Below are 27,085 nucleotides of genomic sequence, written 5' to 3'. Positions count from 1 at the left end.
AAAGAAGAGTTTTGGCCTTCATCTTCTTCATATGAGGGAAGAGTGATGACAATGTAAATATCATTCTCTCCAATTGGAGCATTAAGATTTTTAGGAATGACAAAATCAAAATAGGAACTATCATTACTGGCAACCTACCTACGTATTACTTGTCATTGTTCCCTATTCCAGTGGGCGTGGCTAATAGACTCGATAGACTTGAAAGGGATTTTTTATGGGGGGGCATTGGAGATGAGGTAAAATTCCATTTGGTGAATTGGAACAATATCTGTACTCCAATAAAATCAGGTGGGTTGAGAGTTCATAACTTCATTCAGTTTAATCGAGCTCTTTTGGGAAAATGGTTGTGGACGTATACTAGGGAGGGAGAGGCATTATGGAGATTGGTGATTGAAGCAAAATTTGAGAGTCTGAGTGGTGGTTGGTGCTCAAAAAAGGTTTTGGGGATTTTTGGAGTAGGCGTGTGGAAACATATTAGAAGGGGGTGGGATAAATTTAACAACTTTCTTCGATTTGAGGCGGGGGGTTGGGTCTAAAGTAAGTTTTTGGCATGATCTTTGGTGTGGGGATAGATATTGAAGCTATGCTATCCGGTTTTGTTTAGTATTGCTAGGCATAAAGATGTGAGGGTGGCGGATAATTTGTTTGTTCAAGATAGAGTTACCCAATGGAATGTTATCTTTAAGCTATCAGTTCAAGATTGAGAGGTGGAGATGGTACTCTCTTTCTTTGAGTGGTTGTATTCTATTCAGGTTCGACATGGAGAGGAGGATAGGTTAGTTTGGGGTCCCTCCAAGAGGGGTCAATTTGAAGTGAAGTATTTTTATGAAGTGTTAATTAGACAAGATGGCCCCTCATGTCCTTCGAAGAGTGTTTGGCGTGTCAAGGCTTTGTCGAGGGTGACATTTTTTGTCTGGACAGTAGCATTAGGAAATTTTTTTACGCATGATAATTTGCGAAAGAGGAATGTCGTGGTTGTTGAATGGTGTTGTATGTGTAAGAAGAGTAGAGAGTTCGTTGAGTATCTGTTACTTCATTGCGAAGCTGCACGTGATCTATGGAGTTACATTCTTACTTTGTTTGGGGTAGAGTGGGTTATGCCGCGAAGGGTGCTGAAATTGTTGACTAGCTAGGGTGATTCGTTTGGGTGTAGTCTAGCTAAGAAAGTTTGGCGATTAGTTCCGTTGTGTTTAGTGTGGTGTCTTTGGCGTGAAAGGAATGCTCGAATCTTTGGCATCAGAGACATCGATGTTGGAATTAATGAAACTTTGCTTAACACGTTATATCTATGGATAGCGGCACATCATTGCTTGGGTGTTTTTACTTATGCAGATTTTTTGAATTTATTTTCTATTTTTTTCCTATTAGGGGTTCTCTTGTATAATCCCTGTGTACTAGGGTTGCGCCCCTTTGCGCCTTATTAATGAAATGACATTACTTATCAAAAAAATTACTGGCAAAATAGCCCTAGATCGATCTACTTGAAGCAATCTCAAATTAGGTCTTTTTATCCTTTTTTGCACTACTTGAAGCTATGTCAGGTTTGAAGACGAACTTAGCCAAGTCGGAATTGGTCCTTTTGGGATATGTTGATAATGCAGTTGGGTTGGCGGGTTGCGTTCCTGCCCTTGAAGTATCTTGGTCTTCCATTGGGGGCTTCCTATAAGGCCAAGCATATATGAGATGGTGTTCTTGAGGAGATAGAATGTCGGTTGGCTAGTTGGAAAATGTTGTATTTGTCTAAGGGTGGTAGGATTACCCTTATCAAGAGCACACCCTATCTAACTTACCTACATACTTTATGTCCGTCTTTCCTCTTCCTATGAGTGTTGCAAATCGTATTGAGAAGCTTCAACGTGATTTCTTATGGGGTGGGCTAGGTGAAGAGTTTAAATAACACTTGATGAGTTGGCCCAAGATTTCTACGCCAATCTCTGAGGGAGGGTTGGTGATTAGGAATTTGCTGAGGTTCAATAATGCTTTCTTAGGTAAATCGCTTTGGCCCTATAGGCTTGAGAGAGAGGCTTGCTGGAGAATGGCGTTGGATTCTAAATATGAAAGCTCATGGGGAGGGTGGTGTTCTAGTGAGCCTGTTGGGGTTTATGTGGTGGGTTTATGGAAGAATATTAGGAGGGGTTGGGGGAAGTTTTGTAGTCGTATTAGATTTGAGATGGGAGATGGTTGCAAGATTAGATTCTTGCTTGGCCTTTGGTGTGGGGATATGGCCCTCAAGGATGCCTTTTCTAGTTTTATTTGGTATTGCTTGTGTAAAGGATGTTTCTGTTGCGGCTCACATGTAATTTTTAGGAGGTTCCATTCAGTGGAACGTGAGCTTTGCTAGAGCGACTCATGATTGTATGGTGTTAAATCTTTCTACAATGTTATGAGTTGTCATGATGGCTTCCGTTTCCCTTGGAAGAGCGTTTGGTGGACTAAGGTTCTGTTGATGGTGGCCTTTTTTGTGTGGTCGGTAGCCCTAGGAAAGATCCTTACCTTGAATAATCGTTGGTAGCGTCGTGTCATTATGTTTGATAGGTGTTGTATGTGCAAAAGGGATGGAGAGTCTGTGGACCATCTTCTTCTTCATTGTGAGATTGCTTGTGCCATTTGGAATGTTTTTCTCAATCGATTTGGATTGTCTTGGGTTATGCTTAGATGAGTAATTGATTTGTATGCTTGTTGGTGGAATGCCACTCGGAGTGCTGCTATGTGGAAGATGGTGTCTTCGTGCCTTTTATGGTGTCTATAGAAGGAAATGAATGATAGAAGTTTTGAGGACAACAAGAGAACTAATTGGAGATTAAGTCTTTATTTTTCAACACTTTGTATCTTTGGACAATTGCTAGTGTTTCTCCTGTTGTGATTACTTTCCATGATTTTCTTATTCTTTTTGCTCCTACTAGTTAGGTGCCTTCTCTTGTATATTTCATGTGTACATGAGGGCGCCTTACTCTTTTAATGATATCTTGATTACTTGACAAAAGATTTTTTTTTTTTTTTTTTTTTTTGCACTATAAGAGACTGATTAGTAGTTGATTTTTCGTTTTCTTTTCCCTTTACAGCCATATTCGACATTTTTTGCTTGGCTTTCATGTTCAATCTGCTTTTCAGCGGAAAATTTCTTCTCAAAGGGTTCTACCTTTAGCTTTCCAGCAAGTTGTATCAACTCCCCTGTTCATTGTTTAGGCCATTCAGCTTGCTGTTTGAGCTCTGTTGCTGACTCTTCTCGCTTTTCGAGCATTCTTGCATTCTGTTCTAACTCATTTACATGTTTTTCTGGTTTTCAAAATATTTTTAGCACCTTTGTTTTTGTTTGGGCTTTTCCACTCGCTGCTCTTGTTGGTCAGGCCTTCTTGCTTGCAGTTTTGACAAATTAAGATTAAGGGTAAGATTGAAAAGTGTAGATTGTTTTCATAAATCTTACAAACATCTCAAACTGGAGAGATCTTTTTAGTCTTTAAGATCTTCAAAATACACTAGACATTTTCTTCTTCTTCTTTAATTTGAGATCTCAACCCACTTTTAAATCAAGCAATACTCATACATTTGATTTGTGTGGAGGGGGTCGCTTTTCACGGGTATGGGGTTTGCCCGACAGGGTAGGTACAGGAAGTGGCCTTACCGTAGAGGGTTCCCGTCATAAAAAATGTATAAATACTCATACGTTCACTTTCAACAATTCCACAATTAAGAAATTGTTCCTTATATTTTTTTTTCTTGCTTAATTAACCACACATTAACTACCTTGTTGAAGAGATAAAAATGATCAAGAAGATCATCCTGAAAATCTCTCAAAATTATCTCTTTTTTAAGAAGCAATTTACTCTCTTCCTAAGTCAGCCCACTCTTGTAGGATATTCCACAATATGGAAACATCATGTGGTTCCTTACTATGATACGAAAAAGATGTAGGGCAGAAGCTTTGATACCAAAATCAATGTAGAACAAAAGATGTGATACCAAAGTTGATGTAGAAGAATCTTGACAGCAACATTTTTTTGGGTTTAGGACAAGTTACGGTTAAGAAGGTGCTTCGGTGGTAAGAGTGGAGGAAAGGAGGAGGAGATTTTCAGGGCTCATACTGCTTGGTGCCCAGAGCTGCGGATGGTTGCTCTCGACCCTGGAGAGTGTGCTAAGGTTTACAGGGACGGATTTTGTAAGGTCTTTCAGGGAGGGGTCCAAGGTCTTCATTGTTAGGCGAGGAGGCAACACAGCTGGAAGTTTTATCGAAGTAGCAGCCTATGCCTTGGGAGGTTTGAAAGGGATTATTTACATTCCTGAAGGACGGAATGGGTGGGGATGGAGCAGTTTCTTGGCTGAGCTGGGTAAGACCAGGGATTTCCTCTCAGACTCAGCAGGGAAAGTTCTGGTTCGGACTGGAACTCCGCCTGCGATGGAGCGGGTTCACGATCATGGAGCTGGCACTGATGATGCTACTGGTTCAACCACAGACAAAGCACCATCTTACGCTGAAGTGCTATGCACAGGTCCTCGCCGACCGGAGGAGGAAGGGTTGAAGAAGGGTCAGACGGAGCACCTCTTGGGTAAAGACCATCATGACCGTTATGCCTTCGACGCTATGCAGGGGGACAGGAGTTTTCCTATTTCGGAAGCAAAGTCCCATGCTGTTTTCCGAGGCAAGTCAGTCTACTCCTTTGGTGAAAAAAGCGATGGATTTCAGAAGTTTGGAGGGAAAGACACGCTACCTTCCCTGCTGCTCTGGCAGAGCCAGCTGGAGAAGTTGAAAAATGAGGTGGACCGAGCACTGAGTAGTGTGCGTGAAGGGCTGTTGTTGGTTGGGCCGGGCTTCAAGCCCAATGGTGATAGGCGGAAGAGGAAAAAGAACAGAAAGAAGAAAAAGCAGAGGACTTGTTGGGTTCCGAAATCTAAGCCCAACCCAAGTGTTTCAACGGCTGATCGGGCTATGCCTATAGTAACGCCTACAGTAACAGAACCACTGGCAGTGTCGGGTTCCGGAGGTCCAGAGAGTGTTCCGGAGGGAGCGTCGACTTCTGGCGGGTTCTGTCTTCCCCCTACGACGATCACGTCTTTGGAGATCACATGCGTCGAGTCTGCCTCCAGGCCAGAGCGGGGGTCTCGTCCTGTTATCAGAGATGCGGATACAAGGGAAGAGAAGGAAGAAAAGGATATAGCCAGGAGTGCGGTTCAGTCTGCGGGATGCACAGAGACTGACGGTGGTGTTTCTGCTCCTCTCGATATCCAAATTCCAGCATGCTACTCCAAGCTGTTGGAGTTAGGTCCCGGGCCACTCATCAACGTGGTGGACACCGGCATATGCCCAGCTCTGCTCTGCGTCGGAGGGCTGAATGTTGTCCCTGCCTTGGAAAGTTTAACTTCTCCGCTGGTTCTTAATGGGTCTGAGCTACCCGGTTCTAGGTTGGAGGTTGTTCCTAAAATTCCGGAAGTCCCTGCCACAGTTAGGATGGGTTCAGACTCAGTGATGGTTGTTTGGGCTGGTCGGAGTTCGTTGGATCCTTTGATGCCTTCGGGCTTTTATCCCTCAGAGTTAGAAGTTGTAGATACCTCTATTACTCTCTTCTCCCCTTCCGGTTTGGGGCCCATGAATGGAATGAAGCTTATTGAGCCCCCGGAGGAAGAGCCGGCTCCTTTGTGCTGCTGTCCGGGTGATAATTTCAGGGGTCTTTCCGGTAAAAAATCTCCAATGGATTTCTTGAAGGCGGTTCTGGAGTATAGCCAGTCGGTGGGGGTTACGTGTGATGGCTATGAAGGTCAGCTTTCAGCCGTGTTTGAGGCTATCCTTGCTGAAAATGACAAGAAGGAGACGGGTTCTTCTCTGAAAGCGGGCAACAAGTTCAATAGAGAACTTAATAGATTATCTTGTTCTATTAATTATGATGCGAGAAGCGGAAGCAACTCTCAGAGTAGGTGTAAAGGGAGGGCGATTGGAGGTATTTTATGAAGCCAAAAATTCTCTCGTGGAATGTCAGGGGCTTAAATGAGGGTAGCAAGCGGTTGAAAGTTAAAAACCTAATTAGACAATGGAAGGCATACATTATTTGCTTGCAAGAAACCAAACTGGAGTTCATCTCCAACAGCTTAGTGAGGCGCCTTTGGGGATGTCACTTCGTTGATTGGTGTTACTTACCCTCAAGCGGGGCCTCTGGTGGTATTCTTATCATGTGGGATAGAAGGGTTGTCGAGAAATTAGATGTGTATGTGGGGGAGTTTGTTGTCGCTTGTTCTTTTAGGAGTGTTGCCGATGACTTTACTTGGGCCTTCGCGGGGGTATACGGTCCTAACCTTGACTCTGTTAGAAGGTTGCTCTGGGACGAGCTGGCTGGCCTTGCTTCTTGGTGGGAGATGCCTTGGTGTATTGGGGGTGATTTCAATGTCATTCGTTTTCCTGCTGAAAGGTCTAGGGAAGGTCGCCTTACCGCTGCTATGATGGAGTTCTCAGACTTTATTTTCGAGCAGGGCCTCATGGACTTTCCTCTCGCTGGAGGGACTTTCACGTGGTCCAATAATCAGGAGAACCCCTCCTGGTCTCGTATTGACAGATTTCTTGTCTCTCCAGATTGGGAGGTCAAGTTTCCAGGGTCTATTCAGAAAAGGCTTCCTAGATTGTGTTCTGATCATTTCCCTATCCTCCTGGATTGTAGTGGCATTCAATGGGGTTCCAGACCGTTCAAGTTTGAGAATATGTGGTTGAAGGCTGAAGGGTTTGTGGATAGGGTTCGGATTTGGTGGGAGTCTTATCGCTTCCAGGGTTCTCCTAGCTTCATCTTCACTCAAAAGCTTAAGGCTTTAAAGGTTGATCTCAAGAGATGGAATGATCAGGAGTTTGGCAATGTGGAGTTTCGCAAAAAATTGCACATGGAAGAGTTATGTACTCTTGATAGGTTGGAGGAACAACAAGGTTTATCTTCTGTAGAAAAGGAGAGGAAATGTGCGGTCATCAGAGAACTGGAGAACTCTACCTTGCAGGAAGAGATTAGTTGGAGACAGAAGTCTAGGGTTCTGTGGCTGAAAGAGGGTGATAAATGCACTAAATTCTTCCACCGGATTGCTAACTCGAACAGGAGGTCTAATTCCATAGAGTCGCTCTCCATCAATGGCTCTGTTTCATCCGACCAGCAGGTTATCAGAGAGCATGTGGCTCAATTCTATGAGTCTCTCTTTACAGAACCCTTCCCATGGAGACCTAGAATGGATAATATTGCTTTCGACACCTTGGATGCAGCTGAGGCCTCTTCTCTAGAACTTCCTTTCGAGGAGGTGGAGGTCTTAGAGGTGGTGAAAAGCATGAATCGAGATAAGGCACCTGGTCCAGATGGGTTTTCTCTTGCGTTTTTCCAAGACTGTTGGGATGTGATCAAGACAGATCTTATGAGGGTTTTATGGGACTTTCACTCTCAAAGCAAGTTTGTTAAAAGTGTTAACGCCACTTTTATTGCCTTAATTCCGAAGAAATCTGGGGCTGTGGATTTAAAGGACTTTCGTCCTATCAGTCTTGTTAGTGGTGTGTACAAGATCATTGCTAAAATCCTTGCAAATAGACTTAAAAAGGTGGTGGAGAAGATTATATCATCCCCTCAAAATGCTTTTGTGAAAGGCAGGCAAATTCTTGATTCAGTTCTTATTGCCAATGAGTGCTTGGATAGTCGAATCAAATCCGGCGAACCAGGGTTACTTTGTAAGCTGGATGTTGAGAAGGCTTACGACCACGTTAACTGGGATTTCTTACTGTATATGTTGAGAAGATGTGGCTTTGGGGAGAGATGGTGCTCTTGGATAGCGCACTGTATATCTACGGTGCGATTCTCTGTGCTGGTGAATGGCTCCCCAACCGGTTTTTTCAGTAGCTCTCGTGGCCTTAGACAGGGTGATCCTCTGTCACCACTATTGTTCGTCATTGTGATGGAGGCTCTTAGTAAGTTCTTCTTCGCTACTGTTCAAAAGGGCTACCTTTCATGGTTCTCTATGGGTTCTGGCAACAGGGAAGCTATTAACATTTCTCACCTATTGTTCGCAGACGATACTTTAGTCTTTTGTGGGGCTAATTCTGATCATCTTCATTATCTTCGTATGCTTCTTATTTCTTTTGAAGCTGTGTCAGGATTGAAGATTAACCTGGCCAAATCTGTGATGGTTCCTGTGGGTGAGGTGGATAATATGGACGGTCTGGCTAACATATTGGGTTGTGGAGTGTCCTCTCTTCCTATAAAGTATCTTGGTCTTCCGTTGGGAGCTCCTTTTAAGGCTAAGTCTTGTTGGGATGAAGTTGTAGGGAAGATTGAGAGGCGGTTGGCTAGCTGGAAGCGGTTGTATTTGTCGAAGGGGGGTAGGGTTACCCTTATAAAGAGTACTCTCTCCAACCTTCCTACATATTTTCTCTCTCTATTCCCTATTCCCTCCAGTGTTGCTAGTCGCATTGAGAAGCTGCATCGTGACTTTTTGTGGGGTGGCATAGGCGACGAATTCAAATACCACTTGGTCAGTTGGTCCAAGGTTTGTCATCCTATTTCTGAAGGTGGTTTGGGCATAAGAAATTTGAGAATTTTCAACAAGGCGCTGTTAGGGAAGTGGTTGTGGCGTTATGCAAATGAGAGAGAAGCTCTGTGGAAATCCGTGGTGGATGCGAAGTATGGCTCTACTAGGGCTGGTTGGTGTTCCTTAGATCCCCTTGGGTCTCACGGTGTGGGGAGTTGGAAGAACATAAGGAAGGGGTGGAGCTTGTTTTGTAGATATACCAGACTTATCTTGGGCAATGGGTCGAGGATTCGTTTTTGGGATGATGTTTGGTGTGGAGAGATGCCCCTCAAGGAAGCCTTTCCAGTTCTTTATGATATAGCTTGTGTCAAGGATTCTTTGGTAGAAGACCATTTGGTAGTGGTAAGTGGCTCCTATCAGTGGGATGTCAGATTTTTCCGTGATGTTCACGATTGGGAGGTGGACGTTATGGCTTCCTTTTTTTCCTTACTGTATTCATCCAAGGTGGCTCAAGATGGGGGGGACAGGCTTTGGTGGACCCTCTCTCGCAAAGGGTTTTTTGATGTTAGATCATTCTATAAGGCTCTTGCCTGCAAAGAAGCTTCTTTTTTCCCCTGGAAAAGTATTTGGCGGACCAAGGCCCCATTGAAAGTGGCCTTCTTCGCTTGGACGGCAGCGTTAGGGAAAATTCTCACCTTGGACAATCTCAGAAAGAAGCGTGTCATTGTGATTGATAGATGTTGCATGTGTAAAATGACCGGGGAGACTGTGGATCATCTTCTTCTTCATTGCGAGGTTGCACGCGCTCTTTGGTATGTCATCCTTAGCCGGTTCGGTTTGCATTGGGTGATGCCTTCTCGGGTGATAGACTTATTTGCATGTTGGTGGTCGGGGGGACGGTCCCGTAGTGCGGTCGTGTGGAAGATGGCTCCTTGTTGTCTTATGTGGTGCTTGTGGACGGAACGCAACGATAGACAGTTTGAGGACAGAGAAAGAACCATAGAGGAGCTCATTTCCTTTTTTCTCCATTCTTTGTACTCCTGGACGGCTGCGCATTTAGCACCTCTAGAGATTAGTTATAACGATTTCCTTGTATTGCTTTCTTCTTCTTCTTCTTAATTGTCTCTCTTGTATACCCCCTGTATACTTGATTGCGTTTTTCTAATAAAATTTTCTTCTTACTTATCAAAAAAAAAATTTTGGTGGAAAAAGGCTGAAGAAAATTAGGAATTAGGAATTTTAATGGTGTAACAAAAGGGTAGGACTTGGACATGAAATAGAGGGGAAAACTTAGGGTTTGGTTGTTCATGGGCTGAGCAGTAAAGGGAAAGTAGTATTTGGACTTTTTTTGGGTTCTTTGAGAGCTATTTTTATGGATCTTTAGGATTGGATTTTAGGGGAATAATATATGAAAAATCAGATCTAAAATAGGTTGGAATTTGAGACAAAATTGCTGGAAAACTGAAAAGAAAAAACAAAGAAGACTGAAAAGAGATAAACCTAGGCATTACACCTAGTTTTTGTAAGCATCACACTTAAGGCTTCTTTGGCATCACACCTTGGAGAAGAGTTGCATTACACAATTGTCAAGAGCAATCGTTGCTGGAAATTTCATAACCGTCTTTTTTATTCAATGATAATAAGAAAAAAAAAAAAATCTTTACATCCATATTTACAGGCGTTTAATGCCTAACACTATTGGATTTAGACTCCCTAAGCTTTAACTACTAAATTCCAAACCAATTAACTGGCGAAATTCATAAATAAAACCCAATATCCCGAATAATACAAAATACAAAATATGATCCAATTGGACTTAAATTATGTAAGCACCCAATAACATAATAAACCCAAAAAATAAGACTTAATGGATCAAAAGTGCAGCTCATATCCAGAACTATAAAGTTCAAAAAAATTCTCTCGACGCTTAAAAGTAAATAAAAACTAAATTAAAATAAAATTGACTTTAGTTGCCTGCATCATTTTATTCTGGTGTTATGGGACGATCTCGTGGAAAACCTGCATACATTGTTTGAATTCATATCCTTGTTAATATACATGTGCTCCTTTTTCTTTTCAACAGTCATTCAAACTACCAAAATTTCCTTCTTTTTTTCCCCTCCTCCTGTTTCTGTAAATTGGAATAATCATATTATTTTCCGTTGTGTAGAGCTCCAAAAACAGGGCAAGAGGTCACCTAATGAATACTCGTTGGAAATTGAAGACAGTTGCATATGTGGAGCTTTTTTAAGTTGGCATCCTCTAAAGCTAACCATGCGCTGTGTAACACTTCTCATCCTGCTGATAATCAGTTCTTCATCCATGGAACCTGATGTGGAAGGTATACCTTTGGTTTTATTCTGCCAAAATATTTGTCCTGTTTATACCTGTAGTTAAAAATAAGTGGTAGGGTATTTTCTAATTGACGCCCACACACAATGTTATTATTTATAAAGAAAGTAAATTTTTACTCAAATACATTTATTAACAAGATAGACTTAATCACATCTCTTAAATCAAGTAACCAATAGATAAAATATAATTTATCCTAATCCAACTCTACCCCTCAAGTTGGAGAATATATGTCATATGGTCCTAACTTGGAAATAAATGCAACTCGTCTAGGGCTAAGAGGTTTGGTGATCAAATCTGCCAATTGATCTTTTGTCTTCAAATATGGAGTAACTATTTCTTTGTTAGTCAATTTATCATGAGCAAAGTGACAACTTACTTTTATATGCTTTGTACGCTCATGGAATACTAGGTTTCTGACTATATGAATTGCCACCTGATTATCACAGAAAAGTTTCATAGGTGTTTTTACTTTAAACTTCATTTGTTGAGGAAATTTTCTTAATCATATAAGTTTGAAAAAATTATGGGGTATAGCTCGATATATTGGTTCAGCAGTAGACTTGACAACAACTGCCAGTTTTGTACTTTTCCATGTTACTAGATTTCCTTCAAGAAACGTACAGTAACCAGTGGTTTTGATCTTTTATTTGATGGTGAACCAACCCATTCTGAATTTATGTAACCTTCAGTACATAAGTGGCCATGATCTTTATATAAAAGCCCATGCCCTGGTCATCCTTTTAAATATCTGAGAATTCGTTGTATTGCAATCTGATGTGGCATTTTGGTTTATTAAGAAATTTACTAACCACACTTACTACAAAGGAGATGTCAGGCCTAGTAATAGTAAGATAATTCAACCGTCCTACTAATTTTCTATACCTGCCTGCTTCCATCATCCAAGAGGTTCGCTTGATCAATTTGTCAATTTCTGATTTGGATCCATTCTCACAATATATTCAAAAATCTCACAATATATTCTAACACATTGGAGTACGAATTGGTTTGGACCCCAGTACCCCTGCATCTTTCGATAGGTCAAAGGTATACTTCCTCTAAGAAAAAGAATAATGCCATTAACTGATCAAGTCACCTGTGTATGCAGAAAGTATCTAAGCTTGCCTAAATATTTAATTTGAAACTTAGTGCTCAAAAAATGCTTCAAATTTTCAATTCCCTGAGTACCATTACCACTCAAAATGATGTCATCAACATATACCATTAGCAAAACATACTTGCTACCAGCATGAATAAGAATGAATGATTCGTTTGACATTTCATCATGCGAAACTCTAGTAACACAAAATTTCCCAAACCATATTCTAGGTGCTTGTTTCAACCCATAAATGGCTTTTTTCAACTTACGCACTTTGCAATACTCCCCCTAAGTTACAAACCCTGGGTGTTGCTCCATGTACACCACTTTAGAAAGTATTCCATGCAGAAAGGCATTTTTATATCTAGTTGATACAGAGGCCGGTGAAATATGACAGCTAGAGAAATAATTACCTGTACTGAAGATATTTTACCAACTTGATAGTATGTTTCTGCATGTTCCATTTCCTAAGTCTGTATATAGCCCTTGGCAACAAGGCGGGCTTTCAAACGATTGATCGTGCCATTGGGTTGATATTTACTAGCATAGGCCCAATGACGACTAACAATATTCTTACCAGAAGGTAATGGGACAAGATCCCATGTCTCATTACAATGCGAGGTAGACATTTTCTCCTCCATAGCCTTCCTCCGCCCATTATGAGATAAAGCATCTCTGCCAGATATCTTCGCCTCAACTTAAGTGGGAGTGTTGATGATATACGACTGATATGATTTAGATTTGATTTTATTCTAGGATTTGATTTCCTTTCCATACATTTTCTCATTTGTTGTAATTCCATATTAGTGAGTGTTGCTTCTCTATATAAACGAGTGTAGATGTATCGGTGTATCCTTGACAAATAATAAGAATGCTTCAGTTGTCCTAGAATCACTAATCCAGGTGCTGGAAGAGGATGCTTTACCTGCTTCTACAGGAACTGCAACGGATGAAGAAGGTTGCTGATTCTTTTGCAGACTAAGGAATTTCTCAAAATCTTTGGTTGCAGTTGTTGAAGATTATTTGATGAGGATACCTGATTAACACCAGTTTTAGCATATAAATCCCAGCAATAATCTATGGTATGATCACTAATACCACAATGACTACAGTGTTTAGGAATACAACCACGTCCTCTTCCTCCCCCTGAATATCTACCATCACGACTACCACGAGTACCTCATCTACCCCCATTATAGGATTTAGAGTATTTGTTGATAATCTGCATACTGAATTGTATAGCAGTACTTTAATATATATAGTACTGAAACATCTAGATAATCTCTAGAAGTGATTTACATCAAAACAACTTCTATCTCACCTATCAACCGTATCTCTTAACATAGAGACCTAATATAATTACAACTTAACAACTTGACATTTATCTAAAATAGGAAGACACTTAGTCTAACTCAACTACTTTAGCTTTATCACTAGAAGATAAGTCTTGTGATCCAATACGCCCCCTCAAACTCGACGTGGGAAGCTGAACGTTGAGGTTGGATTTGAGTAGGATAAATCTGGCAGCAGCTAACGGTTTAGTGAGGATATCGGCCTGCTGATCTTGACCTGAAATAAACCGAACATCAAGAGTCTTTGTAGCAACCATGTCCCGGACAAAGTGATAGTCGATCTCTATATGCTTCGTGCGAGCATGATAGAGTGGATTTGCAGTGAGATATGTGGCTCCAATGTTGTTACAGCGCAAGACCGGTAGGCGAGGAGAAATAATACTAAGTTCACCGAGTAATGTTTGAATCCAAACTAACTCAGCTAATGCATTTGCAATGGCTTTATATTTAGATTCGGTACTAGAGCGAGATATTGTTGGTTGTTTCTTGGAGCTTCACGATAGAAGATTTTTACCAAGTAGAACACAATAGCTGGAAGTTGATCTTCTATAATCAGGGCAATTGGCCCAGTCCGAATCCGAGAAGGCTGTGAGCTGCTTGGAGGAGTTCTTGTGAATGCAGAAAGTATGTGTGATGGTGGACTTCAAGTAGCATAAGATACGCTTCACAGTAGACCAATGAGTGTCACGGGGTTCTTGCATGAACTGAGAGACTTTATTAACCGCAAAGGCTATGCCAGGTCGGGTAAGCGATATGTATTGAAGAGAGCCCATAGTGTTGTGGTATAAAGTTGTGTCTGTCATAGTGGATCCTTCAAACCGACTAAGGATTGTAGAAGCCGCCATAGGAGTAGAAACAGGTTTCACAAGAACCATGTTAGTCTTTGTTAGAATATCATTAATATACCTTTGTTGAGATAAATGCAAACCATCCGAGTGCCATGTAGCTTTAACACCAAGGAAGAAATGTAGAGGCCCGAGATCTTTGAGTGCAAAAGAGGAGTGAAGATCACTTATGAGTTGAGAAATGGTTGCTGAATGAGAGCTAGTGATAATTATGTCGTCAACGTATATCAACACGAATATAGTAACACCAGAGGATATGTAAATAAACAATGAAGAATCTGATTTGGAGCTGTGAAACTTCAGTTCAAGTAACCAGGCACTTAAGCGCGAGAACCATGCATGAGGGGCTTGCTTCAAACCATAAATAGCTTTGTGAAGCTTGCAAATTGTTGTGGGATGATTTGGATGATGAAAACCAGGCGGTTGAGCCATATAAACTGTTTCTTGTAGACGTCCATGTAGAAAGGCATTGCTGACATCCACCTGTTGTATAGCCCATCCTGCAGAGACAGCAATAGCTAAAACAGTTCTAATGGTGATTGGTTTAACCACGGGACTATAGGTTTTAGCAAAATCAATCCCGGGTTGTTGATGAAACCCTTTTGCCACCAAACGAGCCTTGTACCTTTCTACTTGCCCATCAGCTTTTCTTTTAATGCGGAATACCCACTTTGAACCAATTATATTCATGTTTGGAGAGGATGGAACAAGAGACCAAGTGCCATTTTTGAGGAGAGCATCAAATTCGGTATTCATTGCTGCGCGCCACTCTGCACTTTTGCTGGCTTGAGAAAAATAGGTTGGTTCTTCTTCATGGAGATCAATGGAAGCCGTGAGGGCTTGAGGAAGGGAATATTTGATTCTGCCATCAGTAAACTTTGAAGGTTTGAAAATCAAATTCTGAGACTGTGTGGTCATACCATGAACCCGGATTGGAGGAGGAGACTCAATTTCAGTAGATGACTCAAAGGGAACAATGGGATAATTTATTGGAGAGACAATGTCAGTTTCTATGGAGATTGAGACAAGAGAAGGTGGATTTGGTGATGGAATGTTAGGAGAGTCATGCCTGGAGCTGGATAGAGGAAGTGATGAAGGAAGAACAAAAGGGAGAGTCATAGAAGGATGAGATTTGGAAAGAGAGGAGGTGCTAGGAACTTCAGATTTGAAAAGGGGAAATTTGTTTCATTGAAAACAACATGTCGGGCAATATAGACTCTACCAGAAGGGATGTGGAGACATTTATATCCAAGATGATTTTTACTATATCCAATGAAAACACATGATGTGGAACGGAAACAAAACTTAGTGAACTTATATGGACGAAGAAATGACCAGCATTCACAACCAAATATCTTTAAGAGTTTGTAATCAGGGGTTTGATGAAAAAGTAACTCAAAGGGAGACTTTTTCTGTGCGACTTTAGAGGGAAGTCGATTTATGAGATAAGTAGTGGTTTCAAAAGCCGAGTCCCAAAAGGTTAAGGGTATGCTGGCAGTAGCTAGGAGAGATAGTCCGGTTTCAACAATATGTCTATGTTTTCTTTCTACCGTTCCCATTTGATGATGTGTATGGGGACAACTTAGTCTATATGAAATTCCTATAGAGGTGAGAGAGGTCTTAAGAAGACTAAATTCACCTCTATTATCACTCCGGACAGAAACAATTTTGTTATTGAAATAGGTTTCAACCAATTGTTTAAACTTAAGAAAGGTAGCACAAACTTCAGATTTGGTTTCAAGAGGATAAAGCCATGTATACTTACTAAAATCATCAACCACACTTAGATAAAATCTCTTATTGTTTACAGAATTTTGAGGAGCAACGCCCCATACATCAAGAAATAGCAACTGTAAAGGTTTGCTGGAGGTAGAATGAGAAATACTAAAATGTAAACGATGGCTTTTTCCTTGCTGACATGGGGAGCAGAAGGAAGGAGTCTTGGTATAAGACACGGGCAGCTTATTGAATTGAATAACCTAGTTGACGATGGGAGTAGTAGGATGGCCAAGCTTGAGATGCCATTGATCCAATGATACTTTTTCACCAACGAAAGCAGCAAGAGACTTGTAAAAAGAAGCATTTGAAGATGGCCATGGATAAAGGCCGAACTTACTCGGGCTTTGGAGGAGGAGCTGCCGAGTTGGAATATCCTTAACACAGAAAAAATTGGGATGAAATTCAATGAAAACATGGTTATCTCTAGTAAATTGGTTTACAGAAATAAGATTTTTCTGAATGAGGAACATGAAACAGGGAGAATAAATTGAAATTATGTGAGGGTGTTGGTAAGAGACCACGGCCAAAATGTGAAATTTGCAAACCTTGTCCATTGCCTACACGAATTTGGTCTGTGCTTGTGTATTCCTCAGCATTCAAATTGAGATTTGAGAGATTATTTGTGAGATGAACGTTGACTCCTGTGTCTGGATACCATGAAGGGTCAGAAGCAGATGTTGCCGAAGTCATGTTGACTTGCATAGGAGAAGAGTCAGCTTGGTTGCCTTGCTCGTACCTGAACCAGCATGTGGCTGCTGTATGCCCGAGTTTGTGGCAGACTTGACAAATTGGGCGCTGGGACATACTGTTGCTGGATGTGAAAAACTGCTGGGATGGTCCACCGCCACGGCCATGTCCCCTTCCTCGATTAAAGTTGGTGTTGCGATATCCATTATTGTGGCCCCGGTTGTTGCGGGAGTAGACAGGACTTCGGTGTTGAGCCGTGTTAGCAGTGGATATGTTTATCTCAAGAGCAGATTTGTGTTGCTCTAAACGCAGTTCATAGGACAACATAAAACCATAGAGATCATTTAGAGATATAGAATCTTGCCTTGTAGTTACGGATGTGACAACAGGGTCATACTCGGCACCAAGGCCAGCGAGTATGTGAGTGACAAGTTCAGAGGCTTCAATCGGTTTGCCAACCGCTGCTAGGAGATGAGAAAATCCTTGCGCTTTCTGGAAGCAAGCGGAGATTGTTTGAGATCCTTTCTTCATGTTGGACACTTGTTGTTTGAGCTGCATGATCCGAGACTGAGATTGGGTAGAGAAGAGAGTTTCCAATGTGAGCCAGACTTCACAAGAAGTTGTGAGTCCAATGACATGAGGGAGAGTTTCTACGGAGAGGGTGGAGATAATAGCACTGAAAATCATCCCATCTTGATGGTACCATGAGTGGTAGCTCGGATTTGCAACAAGAAGTCCGGATGTGGGGTTGGGCAGGAGCTGAGGAGGTCGTGGAGTTGTGCCATCGACATACCCGAACAGATTTTGGCCTTCTAGGAAGGGGACCATGAGAAACTGCCAGAGAATATAGTTGTCTTGGGTCAGTTTCTCGGAGATATGAGCATAGACATTCTGGATTTGTGGTGGTAGGGCGGAAGGGGAAAGGATAGTTGTGAGAGGGGGAGAAGTTACATTGGAATCAGTTTTAGAAGAAGGAATAGCCATAGACGTAGGTCTTGAGAGGCTCTGATTCCATATAGGATTTAGGGTATTTGTTGATAATTTTCATATTGAATTGTATAGCAATACCTTGATATATATAGTACCGAAACATCTAGATAATCTCTAGAAGTGATTTACATCAAAACAACTTCTATCTCACCTATCAACCGTATCTCTTAACATAGAGACCTAATATAATTACAACTCAACAACTTGACATTTATCTAAAATAGAAAGGCACTTAGTCTAACTCGACTACTTTAGCTTTATCACTAGAAGAGAAGTCTTGTGATCCAATACCCATGTCCAGAGTTGTCTGTAAGGGCAGATTGCTCATGAGTATAACTACCATCAGTTAACTTCAAGTGTTGAAACTGAGAAAATACCTCAGATAAGTAAGGAATTCTGAACTTCCTAAAATTTGTGATTTAATTGGTTCATATTCTGAGCGAAGAGCAGACAGAAATCTGAAAGCATGTGTATTCTCTCGTTGTTTGGCCGTCTGATTAATGTCAGTGGTAATTGGCTGATATTGGTTAAGTTCTTCATGCATCTGAATCATCATAGAATAAATTTCCTTTACACTTTGTCATCTTGTTGCAAAGAAAAATATTTCTGAGAGATTTGGTAGATTCTGGTTATATTATTAACATCAGAAAAAGATTTTGACAACTCGTCAAGTCTCTCGCATATGAGCTTGACATGCTTAGTCAAAGCTCTTTCTTGATTTTCATAACCAAGTTCATCTCTTCTAGGTGCATTCCATTTATTAAGGCTTTTGGGATTTCAGATGGAAACATTTAGGTCTAGTATGACCAATGATCTCATAACGGTAACAAGTAGGAACAAACTTGGTTGAAGTTTGTTTCCTAGGAGTCTCAGATTCGGGCTTCACAAATCATGCAAACACACCGTTTTTCCCTTATTCAAGCAAGCTATATCAGCCGTAACTCCTTTAACCCTTACAGGCTTAACAAACATGGTTTTCTTTTAGAGGCATAAGTATGTGAAGTAGATGCACCAAGGTTATTGTTAAATCACCACTTGTCCTAAAAGCTTTAGCTAATAGGAAGGATAAATTTAATCATTTAATCAATACTTTAACACTCCCCTCACATGTGGACTCAAACTCCCTTTAAATAAATGAGGCCTAACATGTGAAATAATTAAATAAAATGGGAGGTTAATTGTGGAGTCAAAGTTCAAACTCATGACTTTTGGCTCTTATACCATGTTGTAGGGTTTGCATGAAAAGAAAATAGAAGAAGAGGCTATATGTTTCATGTAGCCTCTCTCCCCTCATAATGCATATATATATATATATATATATATATATATATATATATATATATATATATTGTAACAGGGTCGTCTTAGTACTGGGGGTTTCGTAGATGGAGAAGAATTTCTTAGTGGAGTCAAAGTCCTTCACGTTCTCGGTGGTGGGTGGGGCATCGACGTTGAGGGTGGAGGAGAAGAGGAAAAATTTCCTGGGTGTGATTTTGTTGAATGCGCAGAGCTCCGAATGGCTTGCGTCGATGATGGAAGAGTTGTTGGGTCTCCCGGCAGAGCAGGAGCTTGTTAAATCGTTCAGAGAAGGTTCGAAGGTCCTAATTGCTCGGAGAGGGGGGAATAAAGCTGGGCGCTTTTTAGAGGTGTCAACGTTCGGCTTGGGTGGTCGGAAGGGGTACATTGTTATCCCCGAGGGACGTAGAGGGTGGGGATGGCTTAAATTTTCCGACGAGCTGAGAAAGGTTGTTTTTTTCTCAGCCTCGTCGGGTGGCGAGCTCGGCTCCTTTTCTACATCGGAGAAGAAGGTTGTGGAGGATGATCGGCCGACTCTGGGCTTGGCTCCAAAGTGGATGGGGCCCTCCTTTGCAGAGATTTTGAGGTCGGACCCGACCACCGTTGCTGAGACGATGCCCATAGCGGGTGATGGTCGGTCCTGGTTAAGGGTTTCGTTGGCGACTCCATGTGAGATTGATCTCCTTCCGGCTTTGCAGCATACAGAGGCTGATCCGAGATCGGCGGTGGATTGCTTTTCTCTGGAGCAGAACACGCTTGATCTGTTGGTCAAAGACCAGCCTGGAAGTCCGCAGGGTAAGGGTTTGAAATTTGAAAAGGCGAGAACGCGGACGTGGCGTAAGTTGGATCCCGGTTTTTGTTTGGTTTTGGGCCGGGCTGTGAGGAGAGTCCTGACTCGGTATGCCGGGTCGGGGCTTTTTCGAAAATTTTTAGGTTGTCGCGTGGCTCGTTTCATGCGGAAACCTAATGTTTCCGGTCCACCGCCAACATCGCCAGTGACGACAACGGAGGTGTCCTCTGGGTTGGTTCTGAATCGGATTCCAAATGGAGGTTCAGAGGATACAGCGTTGGGAGCAAAAAAGGGAGCGAGTCCAGGTTCTACGGGTTTTGTTGGGGTTTCCCCTAGGCCGGAGCCACCGTCGGTGGCTGATGCTGGGTTTATTTCTGGAACGGAGTCTCCTTCAGGGGGTGAGTCGAGCAGGTCCCAGGTAATTCCGGCGGTTTCTAGCTGGAATCCAGCCTCCCAACTGTTCGGTTTCCCCCCTTCTCCGGCGCCAGATCTGGGTTTTCCGGCGGCTACTACTGTTTCTTTTAATTTCACTCCTTTGGGAAAGCTTCAGATTCCTAAATCTCTTCCGGTTACACCGTCTATTGCTGGAGCAGATATTTTAGGTGAGAAGCTGCGTTCTCCCCTCCCTGTGGCGGTTTCTTTGCCTTTTCAGTGTTATTACAGGAGGGCAAAAAAATTGAGGGAAAAGCACTCTGTGAAATGGACTGATGAGCTATTTTCAGATTCTTTGGAAGCCGTTAAGATGTCAGTTGGATACGTTGACAAGAGTGTTATTGGTGCAGAGCCGCCAGCTGAGAAGGCGACAAAGCCTCGTGCTACGAAGAAGTCGTTGACGCAAGTGAATCAGGGCTTTTTTAGAAAGGGGTTTCTCAACCTACCCCCGATTCCTGTCCCTTCCGTGGAGCTTCAGGAGGTCAACAAGGGCGATCATAACGGTGAAATTGTGGTGTGGGAGGAGGAGGAAGATGACTACTGGGATGGTTTGCCCTTAGATTGGGCGATGGATGGGGATTTTAGGGAGGGGGCTTTGGCTGTTCGGGAAGCCATGGAAGAGGAGTTCCAGGTTTTTGCGCGCCAGAAGTATAAAGGAAAAAGGGAACTTCTAAATTTGCAGAGTTCCATCAACTATGGTGACGCGAACTATCCCTCTAGGCGTAGGAAAGCTGGTGGGAGGATTTGTCAGGGATCGGATATGGGTTCGGAGTTGGTTTCGGTTCCGGATCCCGATCTTGTCACCGAATCTTCTCATTTTCCTCTTCCGGTTTCTTCTTCGGCTTCCTCAGAGGCGGGTCGTGGGTCTGAGAATTCTGCTGTGGGTTCACAAGTTTCCATTGAGATGGGCTCGCCGGAAGGGAGGATTCTTCCTTCCTCCTCCCTGGAAGAACCCACCTCCAAGCCTTTATGTAAAGGGAGGAAGCCAAAGCTATCTCCTTTGGAGTTGTCTATGGCATGCTCTTCGTATTTCGGGGAAAAGGGGGATAGAACTATGGCTTTCCTCTCTGCCCTTGATGAGGAACATAGGCGATGGGATATGATTGAAGATTGTGAGCTTTAGGGGCTTAGGGTTGGGTTGTTTTGTGGGTTGTTCCTTATCGGGTCGGTTGTGAGGCTGTTGCTTCTTGTATACTCCGTGTGTACTAGGGGCGCCTTACGCTGTCTTCTAATAAAATTGCAATTACTTATCAAAAATATATATTGTAACATTCAATACAAGGACCAAAATACCCCTGTAACATATTAACCCTAAGAAGCTCTTCTAACAAAAACCATTGCTAGTGAAAGGAAATAGAATATCACAAAACACATAAAGTTCAATTTCCAATAGATTTCTAATAGCCTTATCATCCGTTAGTAAAAGAAGCAAAAGACTAAAAGTATCTGAAAGAGTCGGGGTCAATTACTACATCTTCTTTCACTTTTTTTTTTTTTTTTTTTTTTTTTTTTTTTTTTTAAATTTTTAATTTTATTATTATTATTCACTATCATATATAATGGATTCTTTTCCCCAGCCATCGTTAGCTGTCTTTAATGTTGTATCATATATTTACATTTTTTATGTCTGTAATAGATTCGGTTGATTAAATGTTTTACTTATCAAAAAAAATCATATATTTACATTTGGATGCTCCACTTTTTCCAATGTTCAGGTGAAGCTTTGATTGAATTTCTAAAGGCACTCAACGATTCCAATAGTCAAATAACAGATTGGAATAATCATTTTGTGAGTCCATGCTACAGTTGGTCCCATGTCACTTGTAGAGATAGAAATGTCATATCCCTGTAAGTTTATCAGATTGGAAGATGCATATGTTAATTTATGGGGACTACAGAAAATCTTTCTGATTAATAAAATAGTCAATTTTTATTCCAAATGTAATTCAATTGCAGTTTCTTTCATCAGGGAATCTGTTTATCTTTTTCAGTACATTTAGTTTGTCAATGTACTGATTTGCAGGAGCCTTGGCTCAAATGGACTTTCAGGATCGCTTTCACCTTCAATTACTAAACTGAAATTTTTGGTTAGCTTGTAAGTTATCATCTTGATGAATAACAATTTTTTAATGATAACATTTATTACTTTTTACTTTACAAAAAATTAAAAAAAGAGTACAAAGTATAAATTAATTGAAAGGGCATATAACATCTACACTTATATTATTACTGTTTGGGAGTGTTTCCAGTCTTTCTTGAGTTTTCAAGATTTCTTTAATCACATTTTGTATTTATAAGGGATGCGTATCCATGATGATAAATTGCCTGCATGCTTTACTAATATACTCCACCTCATACAGGGAATTACAGAACAATAATCTATCTGGTGTGCTACCTGATTATCTTGCCAACATGACACACCTTCAAAATATAAATCTTGCAAATAACAATTTCCATGGCTCTATTCCTGTCCCTTGGGGTCAGCTTTCCAGCCTAAAGCATTTGTAAGACTACCATTTCTGTTGAACAGTCAAATTTTCTTATTCTTTTCCCATGCATGAAAAACCTATGTTTTCTTTAAAAGGTCCTTGAGCCATGTCCACTGGTAATTCCATTATATTTATTCTCTTTGTAATATCTAAAAATTTTAAAGAATAATTTTGTAAGCAAGTTTTGTACATTTGTCATTTTTCTATTGTCCACAGCCAAAAATAGATTATGAAAAAGTGTTGATGTCACCTGTGATTCAGGGTATTGAGAGGAAATCACTTATCTGGACCCATTCCTGATTCCATTGCAAACATTACTGGGTTGACAGAACTGTAAGGAATATTTATCTTAAGGCTTCTCTTATTGTTAGGCTTTGATGCTTAATTTAAATCTTGTCCCACCTTAATCTTTTATGCTGCAGGCCAAAGTTCATATTTCTGATGATTTTTTTCTTTTACAGGGATCTTTCATCTAATGGCTTGTCCGGAAGAATCCCAGTGCAACTCTTTTCAATTCTGTCATTTAAGTAATTCCATTACAAATTCTAAATCCCTTTCAGTGTTTGCTAGTTTTTCTTATAAAGAAATAGTATTGCTATTGCATCTTTTGTGCATGAACTTTTTACAAGAGAGACTGAATTGAGAAAACGGCTGATATACTTGTGCAGCTCAAAACTGGGATTTTATTAGTTACAGAAATGGCACTTTGTTCTAGCTGGATTTTTTTTAATACAATTACAAAATCTCAATGAGTACTGTCTGATGGAATATCAGCGTTTATAAAGATTGCCAGCTAGCCTAACCAGTGCTAAAGTTTCTTGGTGGTGATAAAGACTTAGGTCAAGTTTTGTCTTTTTTGGCCTCTACCATCTTCATCTCAACTACCCTGCTTCACCTTCTACTTTAATCTATCAAAGTTGATACAAATAGTTTGTTTAGATCGTATTACCCTTTAACTGGTGCTAGCCAAGCCAAAGCAAGGTCATAGAGAAATGCTCTTGGAAGTAGAGATGACTGCAGATCGTAACATGTCAGTACTTATCTGACTCCTTTTCTGTTGTTTGCGTGTGGATCTAAGAGACGACCATCATTTTCTTCCACAATTCTCTCTTACCTCTTCCATCCCCCAGAAAGAATAAAATAAATAAAAAGTTGCAACTCTTCAGCTTGTGGTTTGTGAGATAAATATTTTAACTAAATTCAACAAAGCTGCTGGTGGGGTTACTTCCACTTTTGATGTTCTCATTCTTTTGCTTCAAGTAAATTTTCTCTCCAGGGTACCCTTTGGTCAAGGACTTTCACATTGTTTACCAACCAAGTATAATGCTGAAAAATTAATCTACTATTTCTTTTCTTTATTGTTAGCTCAAAATATCTCTATAAGTTAATTACTGTAGCTCCATTCTTTGAAGGTGCTTATGAAACCGTAAATCTAGTAGTATTAAGAATGGGATTTTCAAGAAGATGGTCGGTGGAATCCAAGGACTATGAATTGCTGGTGGTGGGTGGCGAAACAGGGGTACGTGTTCGTGAGAGCTGTAAAGGGAGGATGAGGCCTATTCTCTAGCTAGGGACGAGTTAGCTTGATTGGTGAGCATCTTTGAGGAGCTGGTGGTAGTGGAAGATTCACGGGTGTTTTGGAATCAGTCTCAAGTGGGGTTCCCTCGGATTATTGCTCAACGTTGCTTTAATAGATATGGTGGTTTTTTGGTGGTTGAGGAATTCATCGGTGATAGAAGAAGTAGGTTGGTGCTTATTCCAGAAGGTAGGACTGGTAAAGGTTGGGAGATGTTTGGCTCGGAGCTACGGTTGGCTCTTGAGCATTTCAGAGTGGGCTTCAGAGATGTTGTGCTAGAAAAAGGGGTCCAGGTGGGGAGGAACAGTAGGAGAAGTTATGCAGAAGTTCTGGTGAAGACGGTGCCACCGCTGGAGGATTCCTTTGGTTGTGTATCAGGGCCGGTAGCTAGGGTGCCTAGGTGGGTGAGAGAGAGCTCGGCGAGAGGATACCCGGACAAAGATGGTTCAGCTCTGGCGTTAAGTAAATGGAGAGCTCTAGTTCCGATGAAGTCTTCCCTTGTTCCGACAATTGCAGATAAGGCTCCCGGGAAACAATCTCCGGCAAAGCCTGCCTTGTCGTTTTGCGGTCATGTTGCTTCCGCAAAGCATTTTGTGAAGGGGCGTGGGGTGTCTAACTCGAGCACCCTTTTTGGTGCTAACCTCGAATTGGGTAGTCTCAAAGAGACGTTAGTGAAGCTTAAAGAAGAAAGTCGTCTGCTTGGAGAGGTTGGAATTGAATGTGTTATTCCTACTTCACATTATCCTACATCAATCCCATATCAAGACACATTGGGTGTGGGACCCACATGCATGGGTCCCACACCCTATGTGTCTTGGCATGGGATTGATATAGGATAATGTGATGTAGAAAAATCATTTCCTGGTTGGAATATGCTGAGTCAGTTGTGGTTGGTTTACTGGGAAGTGGGCCTAAGTCAAAGGAATTGGATGGGTCGGGTCCCAAGTGTGTGATAAAGAAGCCTTTGGGCCCTCAGGTCAAGAGTGGAGCTATATCCACATCTAAGGTTTGGGCTGCTAAAGGATTTGGTGAGCGTTCGAAACCCTCGGGTTGGTCCATACCTAAGGCTAAGGTAGGTTTCAAACGAAAGGGTAAGGTGGGCTTTGACGCGGGTCAGGTTTTTTTAAGCCCGACCCAAAAGGCAAGAATCTTGCCAGCGTGCGACGTCGTCTTCTGGTGGTGTATACGACGCGATGCAAAAGCCGGTGCTATTGGGAGATACTATTGAGGTGGGTGCTACGGTGGATTTCTCGGATTGCACTCTGTTATGGGCCAAATCATGGTTAATGTATTTAATTAGTAGTTGTAGAATTAATATGTTTAGTAGTTGTAATTTACGTAATTGGGGGTAATTGTTTATGGGTAATAATTGTTAGTGGGTAGTTGTCTTAGGGGAAGTTAAGTGTTAGTGGGTCTCAACCATAGAAGTTATCATATGGGTAGTGCGTAGTTATTTCCAGCATTCTTGTGGGTAGTTATTTGAATCACTTGTAGTTAAATTCAGCAACATTAATAGAATGGATATTAAGAGTATTATCATCAGAAAACCTGTGAGGTTATAGCCGTGTGCTAGAGGAGGAATTGGCCCCTTGAAGTGCCAAACTGTCTTTTATAACTTGTTATTGTTATTTCATTACAAATTCCATCACCAAATATTCACGCTCATAACACACTCTCCCGGTGGGCTTGCTGACTGGTGAGTTTTCCGATAAGTTGTCGAGGGTCGATATTTTGCTAGAAAGGGAGCTTTTGGAGCAGATTCAGCCGGTGAGTTTGGCTGTTGGCACTGATGATGAAATGCTACCTCGGATTTCGATGGGGGTTGAGGATATGCATCACCTGATGGTCGAGTGGCCTTTTACCCCTTGTTCAGAGAGGGCTGGAGGTGGGCCTTTTGTTTGGAGGGGGAAATTAAGGGATCTTGATATTTCTTGGATGATTGGGATGTGGCTGCCGTTTCACAGTCAACATTCTCCTTCTTTGCAGGCAGCAGTTGAGGCTAGGGCTTTCAACAACCAGCCTCCCGGGTGTTCTGATCTGGTTGTGTTCTAGGAGGGTGATCAGCTTTTTAATGGAGTAGGCAGTAGGGGGACATTGTATGTTAAGGCTGAGAGGGAGAAGAAGCTAGAATTGATAGGATGCCTCTTCTCAATGCTTATTCTCCAATCTCAGGGGGTCTATCAGGGTACTTTGATTGGGTTATTAAATGTGCAAATGAGATTTATCCCATTGTAGGGATCTTGTATGTGGGTCATAAGTTGCAATTGTTGGCCCTCTTGACCTTTCTTGAAGAGGAACGTCGTAATGAAGAGTTGGGAGCCCTGTTGAGTGGTGGCACGAAGGGCAAAAGGGAGATCAAGAATTTGGAGTGTTCTGTTAACTACGATGCTAGAAGATCTTGCTCAAGTCGTGGTAAAAGGAAGGCAAGGGGTCATCCAGTTGTTCCATGAAGCCTAGGATTCTTTCCTGGAATGTGAGGGGGTTGAACAAGAGGAGCAAACGCCTCAGGATTAGTAACTTGCTTAGAGATTTGAAGGTGGATGTTATATGCTTCCAAGAAACCAAGGTTCATTGTATGTCGCGTAGTTTGTGCGTAGCTTATGGGGTTGCAATCATGTGGATTGGTGCTATTTAGACTCCTGTAAAGCTTTAGGGGGTATCTTGATCATGTGGGATAAAAGGGTGGTGGAGAAGATAGATGTGTGTATGGGGGAGTTCACCCTTGTAGTCTCATTCAGGAATGTAGCGGATCATTTCGTTTGGGCCTTTGCAGGTGTTCATGGTCCGAATTCTGGTATCGATAGGAGATTGCTTTGGGATGAGCTGGCTGGGATTATCAGTTGGTGGAACATGCCATGGTGTATGGGGGGCGACTTCAATGTAACTCGGTTCCCTAATGAAAGATCTAGAGAGGGTAGTATGTCGG

At 41.7% G+C, this 27,085-nt stretch overlaps 1 protein-coding gene across 6 annotated transcripts in view; it reads left to right on the top strand.

Annotated features, from left to right (window-relative positions):
- LOC133857362 (probable LRR receptor-like serine/threonine-protein kinase At5g63710) overlaps window positions 1–27,085 on the top strand; it is a 53,914-nt gene that overhangs the window by 6,697 nt on the left and 20,132 nt on the right. For 3 of the 6 annotated variants that reach the window (XM_062292604.1, XM_062292606.1, XM_062292605.1), the window contains 6 exons: window positions 10,643–10,813; window positions 21,810–21,942; window positions 22,118–22,189; window positions 22,455–22,598; window positions 22,845–22,916; window positions 23,045–23,110. In XM_062292604.1, coding sequence (XP_062148588.1) covers window positions 10,643–10,813; window positions 21,810–21,942; window positions 22,118–22,189; window positions 22,455–22,598; window positions 22,845–22,916; window positions 23,045–23,110 — 658 coding nt within the window. Of the gene's footprint in view, window positions 1–3,075; window positions 3,386–10,642; window positions 10,814–21,809; window positions 21,943–22,117; window positions 22,190–22,454; window positions 22,599–22,844; window positions 22,917–23,044; window positions 23,111–27,085 lie in introns of those variants that run through there. The other 3 variants (XM_062292609.1, XM_062292607.1, XM_062292608.1) reach the window with 3 other exon arrangements.

Source organism: Alnus glutinosa, chromosome 14 (assembly GCF_958979055.1).
Source record: "Alnus glutinosa chromosome 14, dhAlnGlut1.1, whole genome shotgun sequence".
In the NCBI taxonomy this organism is placed as follows: Eukaryota; Viridiplantae; Streptophyta; class Magnoliopsida; order Fagales; family Betulaceae; genus Alnus; species Alnus glutinosa.
Note: the sequence above shows the minus strand (reverse complement) of the source record. Positions and strands in the feature narration are given on the sequence as shown.